This window comes from Dicentrarchus labrax, unplaced genomic scaffold (genome assembly GCF_905237075.1).
Source record: "Dicentrarchus labrax unplaced genomic scaffold, dlabrax2021, whole genome shotgun sequence".
NCBI classification, from domain to species: Eukaryota; Metazoa; Chordata; class Actinopteri; family Moronidae; genus Dicentrarchus; species Dicentrarchus labrax.
In genome coordinates, this window is record NW_026136707.1 from 19,578,601 (window position 1) to 19,604,568 (window position 25,968).

Genomic DNA, 25,968 nt, shown 5'->3' on the forward strand with positions numbered 1-25,968 from the left:
TCAATTTATAATTTTGGATTTATAATGTGACAAAATATATTTTTACTATATTAATTAGGCTCATTTATTAATTTTTAAATGTATTAATTTATTTACTGCTCTTTAGTCCATGTTCTAGGTTTGAGGAGGTTCCAGGTTTTACTCACTGCAGATGTCACTCAATAGCCATCCATGTGAAATACCCCTCAGGTTAACGTCAGGGATCTTATCAAATAGAAATGACCACAATAGACCACTGACCTATCTGATCATTGATAAAACACAGTCATCAATCCTACATGATCCTGACAAAAGTCCTCTTGACTTTACAATAATGTGACAAATGTATTTATTTGGCTATGAAGCAAGGATGTCTTGATGCGTGCCTCCACTCCCCCTGTCTCTATCTCCCCCGCTCACTTATCTATGGCGAGACCATGGGTACGAGTCCCACCTACTGCCTATAACCTCCCTCTCTGTTGTCCATCGTGTGCTGTGCTATCAAATAATGGCAAATAATAACCAAAATAACATTAACCACAGACCCCTGCACAAAACAATCTCGGGTGGGAGGGACTAATCAGACGCGCACAAAAACAGTCTAGGATGTACACTTTGTTCTCTTTATGTGACTTCCTACATTCTCTGTCAGATATATTTCTGTACACCAGTCCTACCGCCTCGATGCGGGACAGTCTTGGCAAGAAAGACAGTAGGATTCACAGTTACAGGTGTGGAGAGTCGTTGACGGACAATCAGCGGTAAGTTTTTCCATTTTTTCACATTTACACGCATTGTGCGTATGGGCACCAAAACAGCCTGATGACTATTAATCATAATAATGTTAAAGTTATATTCAGTGCGCAGCGCGTAAGCGCGTATAGCCTAATAAAAAAAAAAAAACTATGCTGAGAGTTGTCTGCCAAGGTCACACAAATACAGACACACACACACACACACACAATTATGTGAAAATGCATAGTTTAGTCAAATAACACAGACTGAGGAGATTTTAATTTCAAACACATTTTAACAACTTTCTACCAGTTTCTAACTTCCAAGTACTAAACCGTGGGGTCACTACTTCCCTGAGATTCTGGAGGCCATTTCTCAACTTCCTCTTGGTTCAAAATGCAGCAGGCTAGAACTAACTTTCGGCCCCACATTAACCCTGTTCTTCATCCGTCTATTGGCTTCCTGTAAAATTCACAATCAACTAAAATATCCTGCTGATTACATATAAGGCACTGCATGGCCTTGGCCCCAGTTACATTTCTGATCTCCTACTGGTTCCTTATTCCACTTGAAGATAAAATAATTTCATTGTTGTATTTGTAGTTTTACTTCAGTGAAGTATGTGTGTTAGGATCTCTGCTGGAAAACACCCAAGACAAGACAATCAAGTTCAACCCGCTCCCTCAGAGACATTAAACTATTAAATGTAACTCTAAGCAACAAGTTCTCTTTAGAACGTCTTCAGCATTTTACAACACTGATATGAAACAGAGAGAAGCAGGCCACAGCATGATATAGTAGACTTAGAAAAAGAGAAACATTTAAAATGTTGAAGAACTCAACTAAGTCATTAAAACAAAAGTGAATAGTGATATCAATCCCAAAGAAGGGCAAAGAACTAGAATTACTGCCCTGCGGTCATAATAGCCCATAGATGTGGCATTCACAAGGATCGGATGGACGGACAACCCAAGAACATAATGCTTCCAGTCACGGCTGTCGCCAGTACAGAGGCTAAAATGATGGTGAGGAATGATGGGAAATAATGTTTGAGCTCTCCCAACAGGTTGTTGTATTTGTGTGGGCTCTGCTATGGATCAGTGGGAGGACAGAGAGGTGAGAGTCCCTCCCTCTAAAAGCATCAAAACTCAGAGGTGAGATGAGGATCTCTAATACCCAGATGTTAGTGGGGTTTTTTGTCCGGTGTGAAAGGGGCTTAACTGTCCAAGCTGTCTCCATGTCAAAGCTCCAATCACTCCTCACACCATCATTATTCACCCTACCTGTGTGTTTTGTTGAAGTCCAGAGAAGCAGCACACATCAGACTGTCCTGGACCTGGATCTGGACCTGGACCTGGATATGGATCTGAACTTAGGCCTGAACCCAGCTGTGCGTCCATGAAGAGTGATCTGTCCATGGAGCCTCCTCTTGCTTTTAGACAATCTGCTGACAGAAGGTGAGAATTTAAAACTGACAAAAATGTTATTTGTGACATTTGTTGTCTGTATTAAAATATTGAATATATTTTTCATTAGTTTTTATCCAACATGCACATTTATTTGAGCTGTTTTTATTCTAGGATCCAGCAGCAGAGACCATACTCTCCTGAACCCAGCGGTCTGTCCTTCAAGAGTGACCAGTCGAAACAACATTTCATTGAATTTAAAGGACAACCTCCATCTACTGATCTGACGTAAGCGGTAACTGACAGTAAAAATGGCATTATGCTAGTTAAGTCAAGTCAAAAGTTTATTTTATATACAATACATCTATATATATATATATATATATATATATATATATATATATATATATATATATATATATATATTATAATTCACTGAACTGTTCTTGTGTGCCCACTTGTCTGCATTTGGGTCTTGTTGCCTAGTATTCATCTGCCTGACAATCTGGGAGCTGCCCAGCACAACCACCTTGATACAAGCAGATATTGAACAGCTCTCACCTGCAGCAAATCTCACAAGATTTATGTTGGGTCCCTTGGGATCCCAATCCTAATGCAGTTCCCTAACTCCAGGGCACTCCAGCAGTGTACAGTGACAGAGGGAGAGGTAAATGCAGTGGTTTCTGAGACTAAACCAAACAGGTAAAGCAAAACACTAAGCTGAGAGTTACAAACAGCGGCTGATTCAGCTGTTGATTCTTAATGGGATCAGTGAAACTATTAAAGCTTTACCACTACAGGGAGTCATCTGATTTACTGTTTGCATCCAGATATTACTTTATTGACCTTTTACTTGTGTTTGTCGCTGTGGGGACTGACATAATGTGAGCTAATTCCTCCTGATTCATCCACAGAGTCGACCAGGAGAGCTCAGAGGTTCCCAGTGGTCAGTCTTCCCAAGAGCATCAAACACACCTGGACTCCATATTTATGGTCTGTACATGTACAACTACTTTTACATCTATTCTGTTCACAATAATCTCCATGCTGAACTTTTTAGACCAGCAGATTGTCCGTCTGTCCAACATGGATGTGTCATATAATATTATGTCCAGCTGCTGGAGGAGAACATTGTCACTTTTGTGAAGAACGAGCTGAAGAAGACCCAGAAGTTTCTGAGTCCAGATTACCCAGAGTACTCAGATAGTCAGAGGGAGAATGAGGAGGTGTTGGATAATGAGGAGGAACAGCAGAGGAGGAGCAGCAGAGAGGCATTTCTGAAGATCACTCTGTACTTCCTGAGGAGAATGAAGCAGGAGGAGCTGGCTGACTGTCTGCAGAGCAGTAAGAGGATTTCTTTAAAGATTTAACATGCTTGATAAATGGAACATGTACTAATATCTCAAGAGATGGACCAAAATATATTCATAGCTCATTATTTGAGTAAAATATTACTTTTTTTTTTTTTTGTTGTGTGTTCATTCAGAAACATTTGCTCCCGTTTGTCAATGTGAACTCAAGTATAACCTGAAAAAGAAGTTCCAGTATGTGTTTGAGGGTATTGCTAAAGCAGGAAACCCAACCCCACTGAATCAGATCTACACAGAGCTCTACATCACAGAGGGAGGCACTGGAGGGGTCAATGATGAACATGAGGTCAGACAGATTGAAACAGCATCTAGGATACTAGCCAGACCAGAAACAACAATTAGAGAAGAAGACCTCTTTAAACGATTGCCTGGAAGAGAGGAACCAATCAAAACAGTGATGACAAAGGGAGTGGCTGGCATTGGGAAAACAGTCTTAACACAGAAGTTTACTCTGGACTGGGCTACAGACAAAGCCAACCAAGACATACAGTTTACATTTCCATTCACTTTCAGAGAGCTAAATCTGCTGAGAGAGAAAAAGTACAGCTTGGTGGAACTTGTTCATCACTTCTTTACTGAAACCAAAGAAGCAGGAATCTGCAGGTTTGAACAGTTCCAGGTTGTGTTCATCTTTGATGGTCTGGATGAGTGTCGACTTCCTCTGGACTTCCAAACGAATGAGATCCTAACTGATGTTACAGAGTCCACCTCAGTGGATGTGCTGCTGACAAACCTCATCAGGGGGAAACTGCTTCCCTCTGCTCGCATCTGGATAACCACACGACCTGCTGCAGCCATTCACATCCCCCCTGAGTGTGTTGACATGGTGACAGAGGTCAGAGGGTTCACTAATATACAGAAGGAGGAGTACTTCAGGAAGAGATTCAGAGACGAAGAGAAGGCCAGCACAATCATCTCCCACATCAAGACATCAAAAAGCCTCCACATCATGTGCCACATCCCAGTCTTCTGCTGGATCACTGCTACAGTTCTGGAGGATGTGTTGAAAACAAGAGAGGAAGTGCTGCCCAAGACCCTGACTGAGATGTACATCCACTTCCTGGTGGTTCAGACCAAACTGAAAAACATCAAGTATGATGGAGGAGCAGAGACAGATCCACATTGGAATCCAGAGAACAGGAAGATGGTTGAGTCTCTGGGAAAACTGGCTTTTGAGCAGCTGAAGAAAGGCAACCTTATCTTCTATGAATCAGACCTGACAGAGTGTGGTATTGATGTAAAAGCAGCCTCAGTGTACTCAGGAGTGTTTACACAGTTCTTTAAAGAGGAGAGAGGACTGTACCAGGAGAAGGTGTTCTGCTTCATCCACCTGACTGTTCAGGAGTTTCTGGCTGCTCTTCATGTCCATCTGACATTCATCAACTCTGGAGTCAATCTAATGTCAGAAGAACAATCAACCTTCCAGACAACTGAAACAAGAAAAGATAAATCTGCAGAGACTCACTTCTACCAGAGTGCAATAGACAAGGCCTTAGAGAGTCCAAATGGACACCTGGACTTGTTCCTCCGCTTCCTCCTGGGCCTTTCACTGCAGACCAATCAGACTCTCCTACGGGTCTTCCTGCAGAGAAGTAGCAGCACACAGACCAACCAAGAAACAGTTCAGTACATCAAGAAGATGATTGACGAGGATCTGTTTCAAGAGGAAAGCATCAATCTGTTCCACTGTCTGATTGAACTGAATGATCATTTTCTATTGGAGGAGATCCAAAAGTACCTGAGTTCAGGTTTTTTCAGACTGAATCTCTCTCCTGCTCAGTGGTCAGCTCTGGTCTTCATCTTACAGTCATCAGAAGAAGTTCTGGACGTGTTTGACCTGAAGAAATACTCTGCTTCAGAGGAGACCTTTCTGAGGCTCCTGCCAGTGGTCAAAGCCTCCAACAAAGCTATGTAAGTACAGAGATAATTGGATTTATATATCATAATTGAAATACTCTGCTGTATTTTCAATTTACTGCTTTTTAATAAATGTATTATTTTCTCTACAGACTGAGTGGCTGTAACCTCACAGATATAAGCTGTGAAGCTCTGTCTTCAGTTCTCAGCTCCCAGTCCTCTAATCTGAGAGAGCTGGACCTGAGTAACAACAACCTGATGCGTTCAGGAGTGAAGCTGATGTCTGCTGGACTAAAGAGTCCACACTGCACACTGGAAACTCTCAGGTGAGATCAAGTTAGTTTGTATTCAGTTATTTGAAATGTTTCTCTAAACTGTCAGCTCCATGAAGTGAAAACAGCCTCTCCCATGTTAATTCTGAATCTCTGAATCTGTTAAGATTTGAACTGATTTCCAGCATCATTATCAAAGAGGATTACATTTGAACACAAATGTTATTTGTCTTCTTGTTAATTACTGTCTCTTCAGACTGAGTGGCTGTAAGATCTCAGAGTGGAGCTGTGGAGCTCTGTCTTCAGTTCTCAGCTCCCAGTTCTCTACTCTGAGAGACCTGGACCTGAGTTACAACAAACTGACGGATTTAGGAGTGAGGCAGCTGTCGGCTGGACTAGAGAGTTCACACTGTACGCTGAAGACTCTCAGGTCAGATCAAGTTACAGTTTGTCTTATTATTTCAGATAGTTCTCTCACTGATTTCTCTAATCTTAAACAGCTCCTCTCAGTCATTATCTCTGAATCTCAATAATGATCCATCAAAATGGAAAAAATAAAGAAATTTCATAGATAAGAGATTATTTATTTAATGTCTGTCTCTCCTTAAAGTCCCTGTAAAAAAAAAGTGTTCAGTCTGTCACAGCTAGTTTGAGCCAAGACAGTGCTGCAGATACAGCTAGAATACATCACCGCATAACCACCATCAAGCTTAACGTTACATTTGTCTTATTTGCAAACTAAACACTGGACACATAGGTAGTAATGACATGCAGCTAGGTCAACGTTACATAGCAGTTGAGTAATAACAGAGTCTTTCCTTGGTCTTGAGACACACTGTAGTCTATACTGCACATTTACTGCCACATTGACAACTTACTTCTAATCTGTTCCTGTGCTACGCTTGAAGTTAAAATCATTAGTAGCCCATTTATATTAATGTGCTAAGTGTACTAAAATTTTGCATACTTTTGTGTACTTGAAGCCACACTAATCATCATTATACTTCGTGTGCTCATGATTAGTTAACTTGAAGCATGCTATTTTGGAACAACTAATTTTGTACTAAATATATTTTAATTATAATTAGAAAGTAGAAAAGCTCAACTTGAAGTGTATTTAGTGTACTTTAAGCGTATGGCTTTATATGTACTAATATATACTTAATTAGTCAACTTAAAGTATACTTTGTTTGTAGTATAAGTACATTAAAAATTATTTATTAGTGTCCTAAAAATATATAAGCTTTATACTTTCAATATATTCTTACTGTGCTAATAATATACTTAATTATACTTTTGGCTTATTCCAATTACTAAAAAAGCATACTTTGCAGTTAATAGTCAATATACTTTATCATATTGCTATATTACTTTCTACCTTGCACATACTTGCAAATGTATTACCAGTACACTAAAGGCTGAAAAACTTGTGGGACTACTTCCAGGTGAAAAAATATACTTTAATGTACTTGTACCATATCCCAATTAGAATAGTACATTGTAAATACAAAAAACTTGTACTATCTCTTAACATTTATACAACAAATGTATGAACATTTACATTATGGCTTTAAAACATTTTCAAATATTGGTACTTTAGTACACCTTGTAGAAATAGGTCCATTTCAGGCAGCAGACCTAAGCATTACACATAAACTTTACAGAACACTGAGAAATAGTGAACAATGAAAAACAACATTCCTTATTATTGCACGTCTAACCCCTCCCACCATACAGAAACACACACCACACATTACGCTCCCTTTTTTTGGCTGAACTGCTCATTGTTACACCTTCGTCTGATGGCCGCGCGCACATCAGAGACACTTGTCTGTGGAAACTCCAGAAGAACAGCGTCTGTTGACCGAATAGACAAGAGATAATGTAAGTCACGCAGCATATTCATAGTATTTTGAACAGTACATCAAATGGGTATTCCAGAAAGGAGGTTCAACAAACTCGAAGCCTAACCCTGAACTCTGAGTTGACTTAATCTGTGAAGTGAAACTCTGAATATAGGCTATAAAAACAGTCTTGTGATTACTCCTCACTCTGGTTTTATTCATATTCTGCATATTAAACAAGGTAAACGTTTATTCAGTGGATATTTCAGCTTGTAGCAGCTTTTACCACCAACCGATACCTACTGATTAACACACATCCTGTCTCCTAACATCCTGCTGAGTAAATGAACATGTGGAAGAAGGCAGAGGTGGTGGTCACCTCCGCCTCCACCACGTCTGACAGAGGCAGAGGAGCTGGTCCTGAGTCAGGTCGCTGGGTGACCAGAGGCTGAGGGCGTCACTCACCCCCAGGACCCAAGAGGCAGACACACACTTTTATCTACAGATAGTACTAGAAGTTATTTAGTATTATCCTAAATGCGGCAGCAAATTAGAAACATGTACTTTGAAATTGCGTTGTTGAAGGCAATGCAGGCTGATGGTTAGCCTACTTTTGTTTCATGTTCTGACATGTCAACCCCTCTAATTCCAATCTGAACACCCACCGTGAAGGGATGACATGATTTCATTCGTTCCAGGTGCCATGCCATGACCAGTATTATCATCTGTCAGCTTCTTCAACAGAGAATGAGAAATGAGAGAAGAATCACATTAAACTTCATTAAAGTACAATAGACATTTACAGAACAGCAGATATAATGTTGTGTTCATTTTGTATGTTAGAGATTGTGATTATTTTATGCTTGTTTTTCTGGATCCCACAACAGACAAACACTACAGTTTGTCCAGCTGTCATGCTGACTGACTGATCTGTGAATGACAATCTGACAGCTGTGATCCAATCCTGTGCACACTTTGTAGGTCAATTAAGATTTATGATTGTAATTATAATAAATGCTGTTCTAAAGGCACTATATAAATAAAGTTTTTTATTATTATCATTATTTATCATTATTTGTTATTAGTGACAATATTTTTAGACACACATGTGTGCATGCGCATGCTTTTGACTTCTATACTTTATTTCTCAAAGGAAATACAGTATGTTTAAAGGACACTATTCTAATCCACACTACTGTGTGGGACAAAACATTAATGAAAGGTGTTTGAAAATTATTATTTTGCTGAATATATTAAATAAAAGTAAATTAAATACATTATGCTTAATTGGCATGCACATGACAGCCAAAAGGAGTTTATATGTGAAAATAAGATATGTAACAATTTGAGATTAAGTTTTCCATGCAGTTGGGTGTAAGATCTCTGACCTATTCATTCAATATAATATAATTTTACCATAATAATATAATATTCAATATAAATGTACTTGCCATTCTCTGGGCTGAGGAGAAACCCAACTCTTCATCTGAGGCATGGTCTTGAAACTTTAAAAAGTGAAAAGAGAAAATAGCTGTGAAAAGCAATACAACAGAGAAATTATTTTTGTCTGATTGTCTGAGAGTACACAACAGCTGGGAAAGAAGTATGACCTACAATGTCATGCCGTTGTGGACTTCCTATGTATGTGGCGTCATCAGAACTTGGACTGGATGCCAGGGGTAAAAGCACATGTCTTGCTGCCTTGTTAATCTTTGCTTGCTTTCCCTGAAGAAAAACGTTTATATGGTAAAAGTAGGAAAATGATTAGTTATATCCTGAAATTTGAGTTGTACTAGAAACAACAATATTTAATTAAAGCTGCAAGCAGCGTTGGGCGGGACCTCGCACTCCACGCAACTCGGGGCGTGCTGCAGTCGCGTCACGTGCCGTCGTTACACGTGCAGACCAAAACATGAAATTTAACGTAAATCAGCTCATAATTGCCACGCAGCGCTTACTTCCTGTTGCCAGTAGGTGGCGCTATCACTATGTCTGAATATTGTCACGTAGACATGTTCAAGGCGAGACTGTTATCAAACACGTCAAGTTTCATTGAGATTGGACCACGTACGCTGAAGTTATGAGGACGTGTTCAGGGCAAAACTGTTTCAGAATATATGAAGTTTATTGGAGATTGGACATTGCACGCTGAAGTTATGAGTACTATTTTATGGCGAATCTGCTGAAATCGACAAGTTGTAACTGGCACGCGGTTTGATGTACAGTCACAAATAGCTCAACTTTTCAATCAGTTTGTATAACCACAGAATTAAAAGTGGGCAACTTTGACCTCACGCCACGGACACGCCCTTCAACGTACAAGCACAAATAGCACAACTTTTAATCAGGACCATTTTTTGACTGTACTGACCAATTTTCAAGTAGATCCAATAAATTCCCTAGGAGGAGTTCTTTCAAATACAACGCGAAAGATTCACCAAAAATGCGCACAGAATTAACTATGGCCAACTTTGAGGGCACGCCATGGACACGCCCTTCAACGTACATGCACAAATAGCAAAACTTTTAATCAGAACTATTTTTTGACTGTACTCACAAATTTTGAAGCAGATCCGACAAATTCCCTAGGAGAAGTTTGTTCAAATACAACGCGAAAAGTTCGCCGAAAGTGAAAATCAAAATCAAAATGTCCGACTTCCTGTGGGGTTTCGGGTATGGGTCTTAGAGGCTTTTTTGTACGTCCCGGCATGTTACATGTGCCTACCGAGTTTCGTACATATCGGGTTTTCTATCCTGTAGGGGGCGCTACAAACACAACAAACGCGATTTTTGGTATGTGAGCTTCAGGCACCACTCTACACATGCCCTGTGAATTTCATATTCATAACTATAACGGTCTCCGCACAGTGATTTACCATGCCACCAAACCGCCACCTAGTGGCGGATTGTTGACACATTTTTTAGTGAGCCTCAGGGAGCCATGGGGAAGCATCGTACCAAGTTTCATCTTAATCACACATACCGTTGTAGAGATATAAACTTCTTCATTTTAAAGAGTGCCACCTAGTGGCGATGGCCTGAAATTGTGCACGATGCTTAAGAAAGACATGTGGCACTATAAACCCAAGTTTGGTGTCAATTGGACATACCAATGTGGACAAATGGTCCACTTCCTTTTTTGACGAAAAATCCACAGGAAGTTCTAATTTTATAACGTGCTGGTTTTTTGAAATATCAAATTTCTGTTAATCTCTTTTTATTATGAGGGTCCTCAGATGATACTTTTGTGCAAATCAGACAAAGCACATGGGGGGAACACGGAAAGTAGTTTATGGACATTTCGCGCTCTAGCGGAGAAAAATTATAGGCGGAAGTGGGCGTGGCCTATATGGGGAGATTAAGCTCTATTCACCAAATGCGTGGATACAAGGGTTTTGAATGTGCGACAAACTATGCAGAAGCTATTAGCCTAAACGCACTTTTTATGATACTAGCGCCACCTAGTGGCCAACCCAAAAGCGACCCATAGAATATCCCCATTTTTACCAGGCCTGACAACTTTGCCAAATAAAATTGACTTTTCATATATGTTCAGGGGGGCAAAAATGCAGTCAAACGGGGCTAAAAATAATAGGTAAGAAGAAGAAACATAGCAAATACAATAGAGACCTCCAGCGGTCGCTGGCTTGGTCCCTAATTAGAAAAAAAGATATAACACAGCGGTTGATGTTGGCATTAACTAAAATTGTAGTTGAGTTTTTAAAAATTAAAATGGACAAACTACCTTAATAATTAACACAAATTAGGTGATTCACAAGACTAAAAGATTCTGTCCAATATTCCTCAAATCAAGACCTTTTAGTGAAGTGTCTGAGGGACACCACAGTGTTTGCTGTTGTAAACTTTGTAGCCCCCTGCTCAAGAAAGAAGTATGCCTTACCCCATGATTACGTTGTGGAGATTCATTCTCAGAACTGTAGAGGTGATCTTGTGTGTCCAGGGCCTTTTCTGAGACAGGGAAGTCTTCAGGTTTTGTAACACATGGTCCCTGGCTGCCTCTTTAATCCTGGTTTGCTTTGCCTGTCAAAAATGTTTATAAAGTAAAAATGTTGGCGACAGAAAGCTTTGTGTAATCAAGTTGACATTTTAGATGTCTTCTTATTTAAAGTTCCCTTAATTATCTCACCACCCCTCAGATATAGCATATTTTGGTGTCTCTGAACATAAAAATGCATGTAGTAGTTGAATCTATCTGTAGACCTACCTCTGGCAGCTACAACAACAAAATACTGCTACATCGAGATGTTTCAGTATTTTTCATCTAATGTTGTCTTATATAACGATACATCAGTCGGAGGGAGAAAATCAATACATTTACTTTGATAGTTTAGCTACATTTTACTGCACATATTTATGCACTTTAACTTGAGTGGGATTTTCCATGCATTATTTGTAATGGAGAATTTTAGCATTGCTTAACTGTTTAACTGCCCAGATATCCTTACCGAGAAGGAAGAAATTCTTCTTCGACACAAGTTATTTGTAAGAATCTGATATAACGAGAAGAGTACAAAAAAAAAGTTTAGCCTAGACATTTTTCCTAACAACGACCAAATTAAACAGTTAGCTGCTAGCTAGCTGACCGAGTTGGAAAAATAATAGGTATTCAGAATACCTATTACCCATTACCGTATTCTCCATACTTGCCTCCAAATAAAAGCACCTTAGCAGGCACCGTCCTGTTTGGTTCTTTTCTCGTTGGCCATTTTATTTCAATCCAGTTTGCGTCGTCATCAAGGTCTGGCTGGGATGCCACTTGGGTGAACTGGTCGCTACCAAGAATGAGCGACGTACTTTCCACTTTAAGTGTTTTATCAAATAAGTAGCAGACGGCGAATTTGAACATTGTATCCTCCTAACCTGCAAACCTGCTTTCAATCGACTGACCTGACCTCGCTCAGATGCAACGGATGTCGGATGAGAACGTCCGCAGCTCTGATTGGCTGAAAGTGAAAAACGAAACTGATGCACTTGATTGGTCAGACACTGTCATAATACAGTTACTATACAAAATCATCATGCCAGCAAAACGAAACTTGAAGAGACATTTGAATTCTGACGAGACTCAACCAGAGATGCCAAGCTTTTGAAGTGTGCATTTAATGTTTTGTTTAATGTCATTTTGTGTGTAAGATGTATTGTATCATATTTTTTTGCCAAACTGATTAAACATTACAGAACAGCTGCAATAATTGCTATCTGTGTACTTTGCACACAGCACAACATTTCATAAATGGGTTTAAGTGCATTTTCATAGTAATACTACTGAACACTTTCTAACAGAATGTCCTGAAGTACTAGCGTGAATAACTTCACTTCATAATTAGACTCAAATGTAACTTAAAATACACTCAAACTTAATATTGCAAAATCAATTATCAAAAATATGTGTAAAAACAAATTTCAAATAAGTACACTTTAGAAAGTACACATAAATTTCACTTAAAGTATGTTTTAGTATAATATATTTCTATAAAGTGTGATATAGTATAATTCTTTTAAAGTGTGTTCAAAGTGTTAGCGTGAAAGCGTTATGCTAGTATACTTTTTATATATTTACAAAAAGTACAATTTGTTTAAGTACATTTTCAACATACTATCAGAAATATAAATATACTTGAAATACAATAAAGTAAATTTTTTTTCCGCTTGGGCAGCCCTCTGATCATGGGAATGAGAGGTGAACAGTTTAAAAAATGTAAGATTTCTCACAAAAATAAATGCTGGTTGGTGGATCAGATAAACGCCAAACATATACTCTGACTCATAACACTGTTAATTGACCGTCTATCGTGTGTATGACGGTGTTGAGGAGTTTTTACCAAAGTAACTACCTGGTTTGCCTCCTGTTTGGTGCTGGAGAGAGCGCAGCCACCTTTACAACAATATTAGTCATGTTTGACAGACAGAGTTTCATGACCACCTTAGATGTTTGAGGCCAACATTTTCTTTTTGGGGGTATTTTTGACTTACTCATAATTAACTGCAAGGATTTTAGCCAACTAAAACATTTAGATTTCCAATTTAAATTTCAGTCACTGAAAATAAGTTTCTTACTTCTTATTTGTTTTTTTGTTTTTGTAGCGCAAGCTCAGGTCTTTGTTCTTCCAGATTCTACTTCAGTCCAGACTCATTACATTTGAACAATAATGATGTTTTTGTTCTTGTTGATTGTTATATCTACAGACTGAGTGGGTGTAACCTCTCAAATAGAAGCTGTGAAGCTTTGTCCTCAGTTCTCAGCTCCCAGTCCTCTAGTCTAAGAGAGCTGGACCTGAGTAACAACAACTTGCAGGATTCGGGAGCCAAGCTGCTGTCTTCTGGACTAAAGAGTCCACACTGTACACTGGAAACTCTCAGGTCAGGATTCATCAACCAGTTCAACTTCAGTTAAATCCTGATTTACATTGAGATTGTCTCTGCTTATGTGATTTCAAAACATTTGTGTTTATTTAGTCTCTTTCCATGAACATGATTTATGTTGTTTTCTCACTCGGTTGTTGGAACTTGAAATATCAGAATATCAGAGAGCTGCCGGTAATTTTCATATTGTTGATGGACATCAGTGGGTAGTGGGGATATATGCCACATTGAAGTGGTATACAACATCTGAAAGCTGGGAACCTGAAGACCAGCATGACATGGTTGGCACCAGTGGATGCCTTAGGTCTTCTAGTTTCATATACCGTAGTATCTTCTTTCTGGCTTTAAAACTGAGCACGCTACAGCCTCTAAGCTGCTAAGACAGTAAAGTTGGCCGAGGATGCCTCACAGTGTCCTTAGATTATGTGACGTGTTGTTTTGTGTTTTGTTTTCAGTCTGTCAGGTTGTCTGATCACAGAAGAAGGCTGTGTTTCTCTGGCCTCAGCTCTGAGCTCCAACCCCTCACATTTGAGGGAGCTGGACCTGAGCTACAATCATCCAGGAGACACAGGAGTGAAGACACTGACTGCTGGACTGGAGAATCCACGCTGGAGACTGGATACTCTCAGGTATGGAGAGCCAAATGAAGAGGCAGGTCATAAAGAATTGTAGAAGAAGTAGTTATCAGATAGGACTCTTAATTAAAACGGTCAAATGCATGACATACGTAAAAAATTGTAGGGTACTGCAGCCACTCTTTATTTTTGAGTTTTTTAATGAACACACAGTATGTGTCAGTGAGATACAGACAGAACTTGAAGAGACTCGAACTATGCTTTTTTTCACTTCCAGATCACAAATAATAAAAAAACAAAAAAATCATTAACTGTTGCTGGGAGACACGATGTGATGTGGTTGCTGAACAATGATACATTCTGAGATCTTATTTTCTGATAAACAATAAGTGAAAATAACGAGTTGTAGTCATTGATGAAATAATATCAGCTAATTAATTTTAAGTGCTACTTATGAAGATATAAATATATTTGTAGAGAATAACAAATATCTGTGTAAGAGAGCAATGTAATGTTTGCATGCTGAAAGAAGATGTGCTGGTCTGATCCCTCTCCTCCCTTCAGGGTGGAGCCTGGCGGAGTCCAATGGCTAAGACCAGGTCTGAGGAAATGTAAGTGTGTTTTTAATTTGATTCAGACAAAGCAGCACACATCGACCATCTTCAAACTGTGACATCACTCATTCAGATCAATTATGCCATGGGCCATCATCAATGTCGATAAATGAGTAGATGATAGATTAATAACTGCAGCTGCACTGTGTCTATCCATCAGATTCCTGTGAGCTCACCTTCGACACAGACACAGTGAACAGGAAGATCAAACTGTCTGACGATGGCAGGAAGGTGACCCGCGTGAGGGAGGATCAGTCATATCTTGATCATCCAAGCAGATTTGACTGGTGGCCTCAGCTGCTGTGTAGAAATGGTCTGACTGGTCGCTGTTACTGGGAGGTTGAGTGGAGCGGAGAGGTTTCTATAGCAGTGGCTTACAGAGGAATCAGCAGGCGAGGAGACAGAGCTAATTGTGTGTTTGGATGGAACGATCAGTCCTGGAGTCTGGTCTGCTCTTATGATGATTACTCTGTCAGTCACAATAACAAAGAAACATGCATCTCCTCTCCCTCCCCCTCCTCTAACTCTGTCTCTAACAGAGTAGCAGTGTATGTGGACTGTACTGCGGGCACTCTGATCTTCTACAGTGTCTCCTCTGACACACTGTTTCACCAACACACCATCAACACCACATTCACTGAACCTCTTTATCCTGGCTTTAGGCTCTGGTCTGACTCCTCAGTGTCTCTGTGTTCCCTGTCGGAAGAAGAGTCTCCTCCTGTCAGAGAAACTCTCTCACTGCAGACCAGATAGACTGTACAGGATCACACACAGCTCGTGTTAATTACTATCAAACAGGTAGTGGAAACTCGCTTTAGCTGTTGCTGTTGTGAGTCAGTTAGTAAAGTGTAACTGATTCCCTAAATTCTGCTCCCTCCCTGCAAATTTTAGAAATGCAGCAGATATATATATATATATAATTATATTGTTATTGTATTACTATTCTTATCAATATATTAATATTATATTATATTATTATTGTTATTATTATAATGATATCACTATCATCATCATTATTATTATTATTATTGTAAACATAGGATCTGCTGTCTCTACCCTTTTTGAATATCAGATATATATCGTATAGAAGTCCGGCATCTTTTCTTTCACAAATCTTCTGTCGGAAGCTCGTCTGCTGATAACATTAAGTAGAATTTGTATTTGGGTAGTAAAACCTGTATCATAGCTACATGTGTGACGTTCGGTCCAAAATTCAGCGAATATTTGCGAAGATTGAGGACTTCCTCTTTCCTTCGTAGGTTGATGCACCACTGCCTCTGCTAGCCCTGTTACAAGATGGCCGCCCTGTAGGCACGCCGCTCCACAGTCTATGTGGTCTATGCGGCGTCTATGTATATATGTCTGTGGTAGCAGCAGCAAAGCCATTCTCAGGATGAGAGCTGATTGGTTCGTCATGTTTACCTGGCTGCAGGTTATCGGTCCTGCAAGACTTAAATTCACAACCCCACAGCTTGTTTGTTACTACTCAGCACAACTGACAGAATGCTCCAAAGTTAATTTAATAAAGTTTACAAATCCATGTCACATCTGCTACATAAGAAGAACACTCACATATCTCTAAGTCAGTATCTCACGTGCACATGCAGACACCTGTTGGTACCTGTCCACCTACATAACTATGATAGGGAGAGTGTCAGACGTTATAGGGACACAAGAACAGTTGAGATGAGAGGACTGGTGGAGAAGAAAAAGAAACCTGAATTAACCTCTGCAGTAACATAGCTAAAATAACTGTATAATAGATGACTAAAAGGTATGCCTAATTCTTGGAAAGAGAGGAAATAATAAATGAGAGCATAGTTATATCTGAATTTCAGCAGCAACAGCTAAAAAGGGCACATTGCAAAAGCTTGCCTTAGATTTAACATAAAACTGGTTTGAAGGTTTGTGATCTGGCCTACAAAACAGTTTGTGAACAGCCTCAGCAAACCTTTTGACATGATGATAAAGCATTTGCTTGTGTTGTTTTTAGTCACCTGCAGGATAACTTCAGTCTTTTTAAAAGGAGCATAACGTGGTATTTCCATGGCTCTCTGAATAGATGCTATACAAATGCAGCCATTAAAAACCCAAACATTTTCCATTCAGTGTAAATGATTTTACTTATGAAAATGCTACTAAAACATTCATTTGGTGAGCATAAAACACAAAAAAACTGTTGTACAGTCCATGTTTTTTTTATCAAACACAAAGATGTAACAACATGTATATGTACAACCATGTACAGTGTTGAGTACAATTTAACAACAATATCAAAACACTTCATATGGCCGGGTAATTTGCAAACATGGCATACTCAAAGCTGCAACAGAGTTCATTTAAACATATTTGATCACTGTAACTAATAATATGACTATAAATACAAAATAACTTACCACATTAGTCAGTTTTGTTAGGTGAATATATGTTGTACATGTCGCCTATTATTACAGGTACTTTAAAAGAGTCCTCATAATACAATTTGCTTTTAATTACAGGTCCCCTAAGCGGCCGGTGTTAGTTGCCGGCCATATAAAATATTCTTTCACAAAAAAGTGCTTATCAGTAAAGCTGGCTACAAAATAAAAAATGGCTTCAAGTTGAAAGCCTCTCATGATGAATATCTCTCACATATGGTTTAAAAACAATAAATATCAGTGCCTAATAATTACATTAAGGTTAGTTAGGTTTAGTTTAAGCTGAAATGACCTTTAAATGGTTCAAAATACAATATCAGGATACAATGTTATTTAAACTTTGCCTGACATATCAGAAGATCAGCCACAATGTAATGTTAATAAAAAGTTAAGAACAATAAAAAGATATATGAAAAACATTAACAGATGCAAATATTTAAATATTTAAGTGCCAAACAATGCTGTAGTACAGAGAATACCCATGTTATGATTCAGACTATAAAATAAAATAATAAAACAAGACCTTGTGTCTGTTTACAACATTAAAAAATGCAGTTGGTAAACATTTGTTGTGAAAATATAGCAATTTTAAGATTCATGTATAACACCAACAATTTTACCCTGTAAAACACAGACATCAAGATTACCCTGTGAAAGAGATTTGTTTTCTTTCCTATCTTTGAACTCATCTAAATCAGAGAATACACACCAACTAAATGACCCAAAGACTATAGAATGATATAATCTGTTGCCTGTAGCTTCTGTCAGTCTTCATGTCAGTCAGGAGAGGCTGAACACAGGCCCGCTGTCCTTTTGCTCCAACAGCACAGAGGTCTCAAACAGCCCAGTTTGAACAAACCTCAGTGACATCAATGTTTTTCGGTCTGTCAGTAATGTTGACCTTTCCCAGTTGTCCAATGTAGTGCAGCTGTTCTGAGAGTTGATTGTTTGGTATCTTCTCTTGTTGTTTATATGTCTACATCGCACTTGTCATGTTATTTCTCCAGTGTCTGGCCTCATACATTGGCACTGGGAAGGTTTATATCTGGCTGTATATTCCTGTGGGAAAGAAACGATTTATTAATGAGATATTGGAATATAAACATATCATTGCATTAAAAAAAAAATCCCAGTACAAAGTGGCATCGTTGCCACAGAGAGAGACTGTCTTGCAAACATATGTTCATGGTGATATTCTGATCATAATTAAATGTAGTCTTTAAATTCAACATTAAAGTCTTCAATAGCTTTTTCTGTTTCATTGCACATTTTTTTACTTTCTGCATACAAATTGACTTTGGAATTTGGTTTACTGCTCATTCCTGCAATTGTCTATGGATGTCAGAGTGGAAGGAAACAGCTCACAGCATGTATTTAAACAAAGATGAGATGTAGTTTTGCTGCATATGGAAGTGAATGAACATACTCGTGTCTTGTAAGGGAGGCTTTGTCGCAGGTGATCTCTGTGAGCTGCCCCTCCTTACTGAGCGTCTGAACTCCTGCCTGTTGTATGCTGCCTCTCGGAGTGGGTATACCCTTCAGCTTCACTTCCCTGCACACACACAAAAGTTCAAAGTATGATGAACTTGATGGCCCACAAAAAAAACTTTCTATCTTGTGAAAATATACATGACACATGAATATACACACTCTCTTTTCCAACACCTACTTACCCATTAGTGGCTCCCTCTCCGTCTTCAATCATTTTGATGCCTGGGACTTTCTGTCCAAAGATTTTCACAGCAATGGTCATGAGCAGGCCGCAGTGATTTCTGTAGCAGCACGTGGCGTCTACCACCAGGAATGCCAACAGGAAGATCACCATGACGATGCCAACCACGGTGCCTTTGGTCATGCTGCGGCTGCTCGCTTCAGAGGGAGAGATGAGAGAGTCAAGATGACTAAGTGAAAGTGCGGCAACCACCTTGATTGTGGTGAGCAACACATTTTTGTTAGCGCTCCCAGTTCACTGTTTAAACCACATTTAGGGGGGTAGGGAGTAGGCGGCCACATACCAGGCTGTTCTGCGATGGTGAAGTTGAATGTGGCAGGGAGAGAGGAACCATTAGTATTGACGGATGTGACTTCCAGTTGATAGTTTGAGTCGAAAGACAGGTCTTTAAGGGAGATAGAGTCAGCATCGGGTGGCAACTGCATCTCTTTCCACTCAGCCCCCTCTTTATCCTGGTAGAACAAAAAGAGAGAGGATATAAGAGGACTTAAGGATGACAGTAAAGAAACAAAAGGATCAAAGAAGAGTAATGCACACGCAGAGACAGATTTGTACTGGCTCTTACCTGTCTGTATCGTATGTTGAAGTGCTGCACTGGACTTCCACCATCATCAATCTGTTTAAGTGGGGCAGAGAAGGAGTTTCTCTCTACTTTCATCTGATCAGATGAGATAACTGGACTATCTGGTTCACCTACAGACGGGAGGCAGAGAGAAAGGAAACAACTAAAGACCATGCATTCACATTTAATGAAGTCATGAATAATAATTAACACCTCGTGTTTTGATTGAGATATATTTATTTATACAGACTGAATGTTAGTTAATTATTTAATTTCTTAGTAGATCACTGTGCTGTACTTTACCTTCTGAGAGGGGTGACAGTTGATTACATGGTGTCAACAGGCATCAGGTGATGATGTTAGGATGATAATTGCATGAAAGATGAAAAATAAAAAGGCAGATGAGAAGGAAAAAAACCTTGCTTATCAGACATATACACGCTAGTATGCATGAATACTTGCACTTACACATACTGTACAATGTACATAAATAAATGTAAACACGCAAATATGTACACACACACACACACACACGCACAAGCTGCATATCCAGTTAATGCTGCACACATAGCATGAAATATGGATTTGGTGTGTATTGCTGATGTGTTGTTAGTGTGTGTAGCGCTTACGTTTTCCCTGGGTGCGGACAGTGTTTGTGTCTGAGAACTGTCCCACTCCCACTGCATTCAAGGCAGCCAAACGTACTGAGTACAATGTGTATGGCTTGAGGGAGGTGATGGCCAGAGGCTCTACAAAAGCAGACACACAGAGAGACACAACATCAGCTAATGTGCATAGTTCAATGTTATTTAGGTATCTATGTCAGAATAAAGTTTATGGTATAAGCTGTTTAAAGTATAAATGAACCACACAGCCTCTTTGAAGAGCAGAAGTTTTACCTGAAGCTGGTACTGTGATCTCCTTCCACTGTTCTGCTGCACTTTGCCTCCACTGCAGGACGAAACTCGTTATTGGTGTTCCTCCACTGATGGGCAGGGTTTTGAGGGAGAAGAGGACTGAGGTTGGCCCAGGTGAGACTGACAGGTAGATAGGGGGACTGGGCTGGGCTGTGGGTCAGGTTGAAGGAGGGAAGAGAGAATGAAAGAAGGAAAAACAAATATTGTATGTCAGATGCATCATTACAAGTAAAGATGAAATCTTCTTTTACTTCACCTCACTTTTTTCTTAAACACAAAGAAAGACATAAACTCTTACTGTGTATTGCAACATCTCTTGATGCATTTCCAGAGGTGCTGACCGCCATGCAGGAATACAGTCCACCATCAGAGGGCACCATGTCTTCAATCACCAACTCACCATCAACAACACGGACACGGCCAGAGGACTCCTGACAGAGGAAATGGGAAAATGGGAATATTTAATCACACACAGACCAAACATGAGTCTGTTAATGGATGAAACTGAATGTTGTTGGAATAGCTGGCAGTGTTTTGAATTTACAGTGCCAGTTTTATTATGTGCAGCTGTTGCATATGTGTGTGTCCATATCCTCTTACCACTGCCTGTCCATTGTGCTTGTTGAGCCAGTGTAGCTCAGGCTGGGGATGGCCAGTGACGTTACAGGACACAGACACACGCTCGCCCACTGATACACTCTGCTGCTCTGCTGACACAAACACCTCTGGGGCCTCTGAAATACAAACATACAAACATCTCTGTTATAGCGATATGAACAACAAAACAAATGCTAAGCAGCACATGTCAAAGTGTCAGTATAGTACAACAGGATAAAGTAACATGTCATCAGGTCTGAAAAGCAGGTTCATGTTTAGTGTACTCCCTGATGTTTGTTTTTGTCATGTGCTGATGGTGTTAACAGAAAAGAGAATATAGAACTGAACTAACCAAAAACATGAAGCATAATGGTAGCACTGCTCTCAGCTATCTTGTTGGTGGCGGTGCAGACGTACTCTCCATAGTCGGCCCTGGCGACAGACCTTATCGTCAGCTGGCTGCGGTCTGAGTTAAACACATGATGTGAAGGGTCTATCGTCGTTGGCCTGGGAGTAGGAAATGCAGGGAAACATAAACACTGAGTATTGCAGGGATTTGTTTTTTATCCACTTGGATTCGAAAGAAAGAGTTGTCCAGATATTTGCAGACACAACTTAATGGAGGATAGGAGAGAGAAAGAGGTCACAGAACATTAATAAAGCTGAAGAAGAAATGTTTGCTATAGCTTTGCACACGTGCGCACACACACACACACACACACACACACACACCTCTTTCTTGGACATTTCTTCTCCATCCACTACCACATAGAGAAGATGTAACGCTACATGACCTAGTTTATACTGAGAGTCAGGGGCACTTAGTGTCTGTCTAAACATCTGAACATTAACACAAAATAGCCCAGTTTTGTTGCTGATGATAGAATTTCCTGAGTTAAGAATGTATTTTTAAAAAAAGTGAACTGTAATGCAAAAGCTAACTGAAAAAGAAAATATATGTCATTAGAGTAGTTGTAATGTTGTAGTGTAACAGGTTCAACAGGTCCAGATCAGCTAAACTGATTCCATATTATACTTGAACATTATCGACATACTGATGCATAATGTGGCCTCCTGAACAAAATTTATGGAAATACAAAAAAAATTTAACCAGCTCTCCACAAGTCAAGACTTACACGGTCCAGGTGATGTTGGGTTTTGGTTGACCGTCCACCAAACACAGCAAGGAAACATTGGTTTCTGGTCCGGCCAGCACTTTTTTCACCTCTTCTCTCAGACGCACAGTAGGAGGTGCTGCAGGAGGGAATTTTGTTTTTACTTCAAATGATGCATAATTTAAACTTTAAATTTATTATGGCACCATTAGACTTAAATTAAAATACAAAATGTGTTTGTCAAGCAAAGTGCCTAGAGCATCCCTAACTATTACACTCAGTGTTAGTCACATATATCAGATTTTGCAAGAAGCCAGAAAGGATCTTTGTGCCTTAAATGATCTTTCAAACTTCTGGCCACTATTTAATCTTAATGTGGAAATGATTCTGACCATTGACAACAACTGAGATGGAGAGTTCCTGCAAGATGGGCCTTCCTTTGATCTCGGCATGACACAGGTATGTCCCAGCATCCTCCCTCCTCACTTTTTCAATACGGAGTGTGTTATCAGGCTGCTGACGGACACGCCTTCCTCCTGAAGTGAGAGACAGATGTAGAGACAGACAATGAGAGGCACAAAGAGTGATGGAAAGGCAGAGACAGACACAAAAACATACAAAGTTATGTTCTGGATGAAAGTCCAGAACACAAACCTAAAGCATATTTCTGTAAGATGTAAAAATAACATTCATCTATTTTACTTTTACTGTAAAGGTGACCTAATGGAAATGCTGACAAGAGCTAGATCGAACAATAAAAAACTCGCCCAGGGAGGTGATCCTACCATTTGAAGGGATTTCGTCCCCGTATCTGATCCACTTAACGACCACCGCTGGCCGCCCAGTGACTAAACATGGCACCAAAACGTCTGTGCCCTCCAGAAACTCATGGTAGGTGGTGGTGTGGCCAAATGATGGACCCTCTGACAAAACAGGAGAAGATACTTAAGATGCTTATTTTGCATGCAGTGAAGCAACAAAATGAGTGATATCATCATTGAAATAAATGGGGGTGTGATTCATTCAACACCTCATATGTTGAATGTTTTCAGCCTTAAACTAAAGATCTGTTGAACTGACCATTCAAGTATGTGTGTGCAGCCAGTTGTTACATACCATAAACAAACAGCTGTATCTGAGTGTTGTCTTTGTGTCCGCTGTCGAAATCACAGTCACAGGTATACCTGCCCGCATCCTCCAACGTAGCCTTTGGAATTAGAAATTTAGAGGAGGTTTCATCCACCTTTGACACCTTGTCCTCATCATCTATTTCTTCCCCGTCCTTCAGCCACGTTATCGCTCCATCTCCCCCAGCTAGGACCGGAGAGGAGAATGAAAGGAGGAGGAGACAGAGTGAGAAATCTTACTTTATAGAAGAAGAAAAAAATAAAAAGTAAATTAAAATAGATGTTTCATTATTTGTCAAATGAGATTGCAATGACTCACCTTTACACAACAAAAGGATTTCTTCTCCCACCTTAAAATCCTTCCTACTGGTAATGATGTCCATCTTTGCATCTAGAGGAGAAGAGGAGAAAAGTTGTATTATTCTTTTGTACTTGTTTCTGCTTTTAACAAAAGGCGTTTACTAATACACATGTTGGTCAAACACTTAAATATTTTTTATAAAGAGTTATTAGTCTACAACAATAGTCTCTACTAATTATGTTGATGGCAAAACAGATTTAACAACCACATCACAACATAAACTCCCAATTTTAGAGTCATGAGGCAAAGGTGGTAAAAGTGATTAATATTTGCCATTTCTAAACATTAAAAAATAACAAAGTAAGTCATGGTGCAAAAAACACAGACATGGTTTGAAGCAGAAGATCATATGAAGTAAAGACATAAACAAAATGGTTAATTTGAAATTTACATCTCTAACTATTTTGTTGGTGTATTATGCTGCTGTATATGTATGGCCCAAAGCAATAATCATGACCATCTTGAGCTTTTTTTATTTTATCTTTTTCTAACGGTTTAAACAGGTAGAATCTAACTGAAACTTGAATTTCCTGTTATTACGCACATGGAAACTTTTGATTTTGGACAAAAACACATTTCAGCCATGCAATATCACAATATCATCACAACATCATTATAACACCATCTTTCTTGCTAAAATCTCAATGTCAACAGATCTTACCTGTACTGTACACCAGCAGCAGCAGCAGCAGCACGGCCATTCTTAGGACAAAGGCTGATTGGTTTGGCATGTTTTCCTGGCTGCTGATTGCAAATCCTGTATGACTTCAAATCAAAAGTCTCAGTGTTTTGGTTTTCCAGTTAACACAGCTGGTTAGGCTGCTCAAAGAGATTAGAAAAGAGAAAATATTACAAAACTAACTAAAATCTGCCACAAGCTCAAATATCTTGGGTCACACTGACATGCAGACACTTGTTTTCTATGCACCTCACTTAAATATGATAGGGAGAGGCTCTGTGACAGAGGTTATATAGGGGCACAGTGGACATGAGGGGAAACGTGACAGGGGTGGAGGGAGAGAGAGAGAGAGAGAGAGAGAGAGAGAGAGAGAGAGAGAGAGAGAGAGAGCATTGCTCTCCTACCCCTCCTTTAACCCCAACAGAGTTACTGTCGGTCATTCATGAGGACAAATGGGAGGTGATGACTGGAGGACATCTGTCCTCTTCTCAGTCCTTTCCCTCTTTGTTGACAATTGTCCCTCCATATGTTTTGTTTGTCTATATTTTTCTCTGTATTTTTTTTACTTCCTTTTGTTTACGTTCTTATTCTTCTCCTCTCTTTCTCCACCCTGTCTGTCCCCTCTCGCTCCCTCCAGGCTACCGGATGAAAGCAGGGGAGGCAGCGCCCCAGGGGAAGAAGAGATGGGGAAAGATATTTTTATCATTTGATCGTTTTTTCCTCTCTAAGGATTAAATTCTTCTCAAGCACACGCACCAAACTGCTCATACAGTATACCAAACTCGCCATACTGCCACCATTTAGGATTGTCAAAAAAGTGCAGGAGCACAAACGTTGATGCTAGATTCATCAGGCTGAACAGGCACTGACTTTTGAAGTTTAACCTTTGACAACTTGAGCATAACTTGACAACATAAAACCAACCGTATAAAACTGAATATTCAGAATTTCTTATAGCTTGCCAAGTGGAAAAACAAAAGTGGTTATTCCCTACAGTAAAAAAGGGGAAACGTACAGAAGTGTATTGCATTCATATGGAAAAAAAACAACAACTCAGTAGTAATTTTTTCGTGGTAATCCCCCCCGTTTTTCGGAGTAATTTTTTTTTCTGAATTATCAAGATACTTCAAACTCCCGTGAGACCCTCCAACCTGCAAGTGACTCCCATGGACCTATGGTGACTCCTGCCTGCACATACATACCCCATCTTCGACTAGCAAGTCCTTAGGTGCCTGCGTAGAGCCGACAAACTAATGATAATACCATCTATATGACTTAAAGACAGGACTATCTCCCAGTGTCTTATACCCAGATCAAAGTAAAACTTGATAACTAAACAAGCCGGTCGTGTTTGTTCCCGTTAAATTGAGGTCTCAATAAAGGAATGAATGCGTCTATTGTTTCAAATGCTCTCTAAACTCAGGA

At 39.6% G+C, this 25,968-nt stretch overlaps 2 protein-coding genes across 7 annotated transcripts; one reads left to right on the plus strand and one right to left on the minus strand.

The window, feature by feature from the left end:
- The first annotated feature begins 543 nt into the window (after positions 1 to 543).
- On the plus strand, positions 544 to 18,702 carry LOC127366982 (NLR family CARD domain-containing protein 3). 6 transcript variants are annotated; one of them, XM_051406471.1, is made up of 13 exons: positions 547 to 740; positions 1,781 to 1,868; positions 2,016 to 2,171; positions 2,295 to 2,408; positions 3,035 to 3,113; positions 3,236 to 3,464; positions 3,607 to 5,401; positions 5,500 to 5,673; positions 5,876 to 6,049; positions 13,671 to 13,844; positions 14,303 to 14,476; positions 14,987 to 15,033; positions 15,197 to 18,702. In XM_051406471.1, the coding sequence occupies exons 2-13, from the start codon at positions 1,807 to 1,809 to the stop codon at positions 15,787 to 15,789; spliced, it is 3,771 nt and encodes a 1,256-aa protein (XP_051262431.1). In that variant the 5' UTR covers positions 547 to 740; positions 1,781 to 1,806; the 3' UTR covers positions 15,790 to 18,702. The 6 variants fall into 6 exon arrangements, with proteins under 6 accessions (XP_051262432.1, XP_051262433.1, XP_051262431.1 ...); XM_051406472.1 differs by lacking the exon at positions 5,500 to 5,673 and having other exon boundaries at positions 544 to 740; XM_051406473.1 differs by lacking the exons at positions 5,876 to 6,049; positions 13,671 to 13,844 and having other exon boundaries at positions 544 to 740.
- ncam3 (neural cell adhesion molecule 3) lies at positions 17,216 to 24,808 on the minus strand. Its single transcript, XM_051406486.1, has 16 exons — positions 24,526 to 24,808; positions 23,823 to 23,894; positions 23,493 to 23,690; positions 23,162 to 23,299; positions 22,769 to 22,912; positions 22,398 to 22,515; positions 21,614 to 21,768; positions 21,265 to 21,398; positions 20,963 to 21,095; positions 20,647 to 20,814; positions 20,377 to 20,496; positions 19,751 to 19,878; positions 19,469 to 19,637; positions 19,127 to 19,322; positions 18,880 to 19,005; positions 17,216 to 18,512 (listed from the first exon to the last, which is right to left on the minus strand). Exons 1-16 carry the CDS (start codon positions 24,593 to 24,595, stop codon positions 18,470 to 18,472), a joined length of 2,112 nt encoding a protein of 703 aa, XP_051262446.1. The 5' UTR covers positions 24,596 to 24,808; the 3' UTR covers positions 17,216 to 18,469.
- Between the last annotated feature and the right edge of the window lie 1,160 nt (positions 24,809 to 25,968).

Bases quoted from the DNA above. Each gene is read 5' to 3' on its own strand.
- LOC127366982 (XM_051406471.1), top strand. From the start codon at position 1,807: ATGGATCAGTGGGAGGACAGAGAGGTGAGAGTCCCTCCCTCTAAAAGC. The intron at 3,114-3,235 runs GTCTGTACATGT...TATTATGTCCAG, and splicing joins ACCTGGACTCCATATTTATG to CTGCTGGAGGAGAACATTGT. The intron at 6,050-13,670 runs GTCAGATCAAGT...TTATATCTACAG, and splicing joins TGTACGCTGAAGACTCTCAG to ACTGAGTGGGTGTAACCTCT.
- ncam3 (XM_051406486.1), bottom strand. From the start codon at position 24,595: ATGCCAAACCAATCAGCCTTTGTCCTAAGAATGGCCGTGCTGCTGCTG. The intron at 20,815-20,962 runs GTAAGAGTTTAT...CCTGACCCACAG, and splicing joins AAGAGATGTTGCAATACACA to CCCAGCCCAGTCCCCCTATC. The intron at 19,638-19,750 runs GTAAGAGCCAGT...TTGTTCTACCAG, and splicing joins TCAACATACGATACAGACAG to GATAAAGAGGGGGCTGAGTG.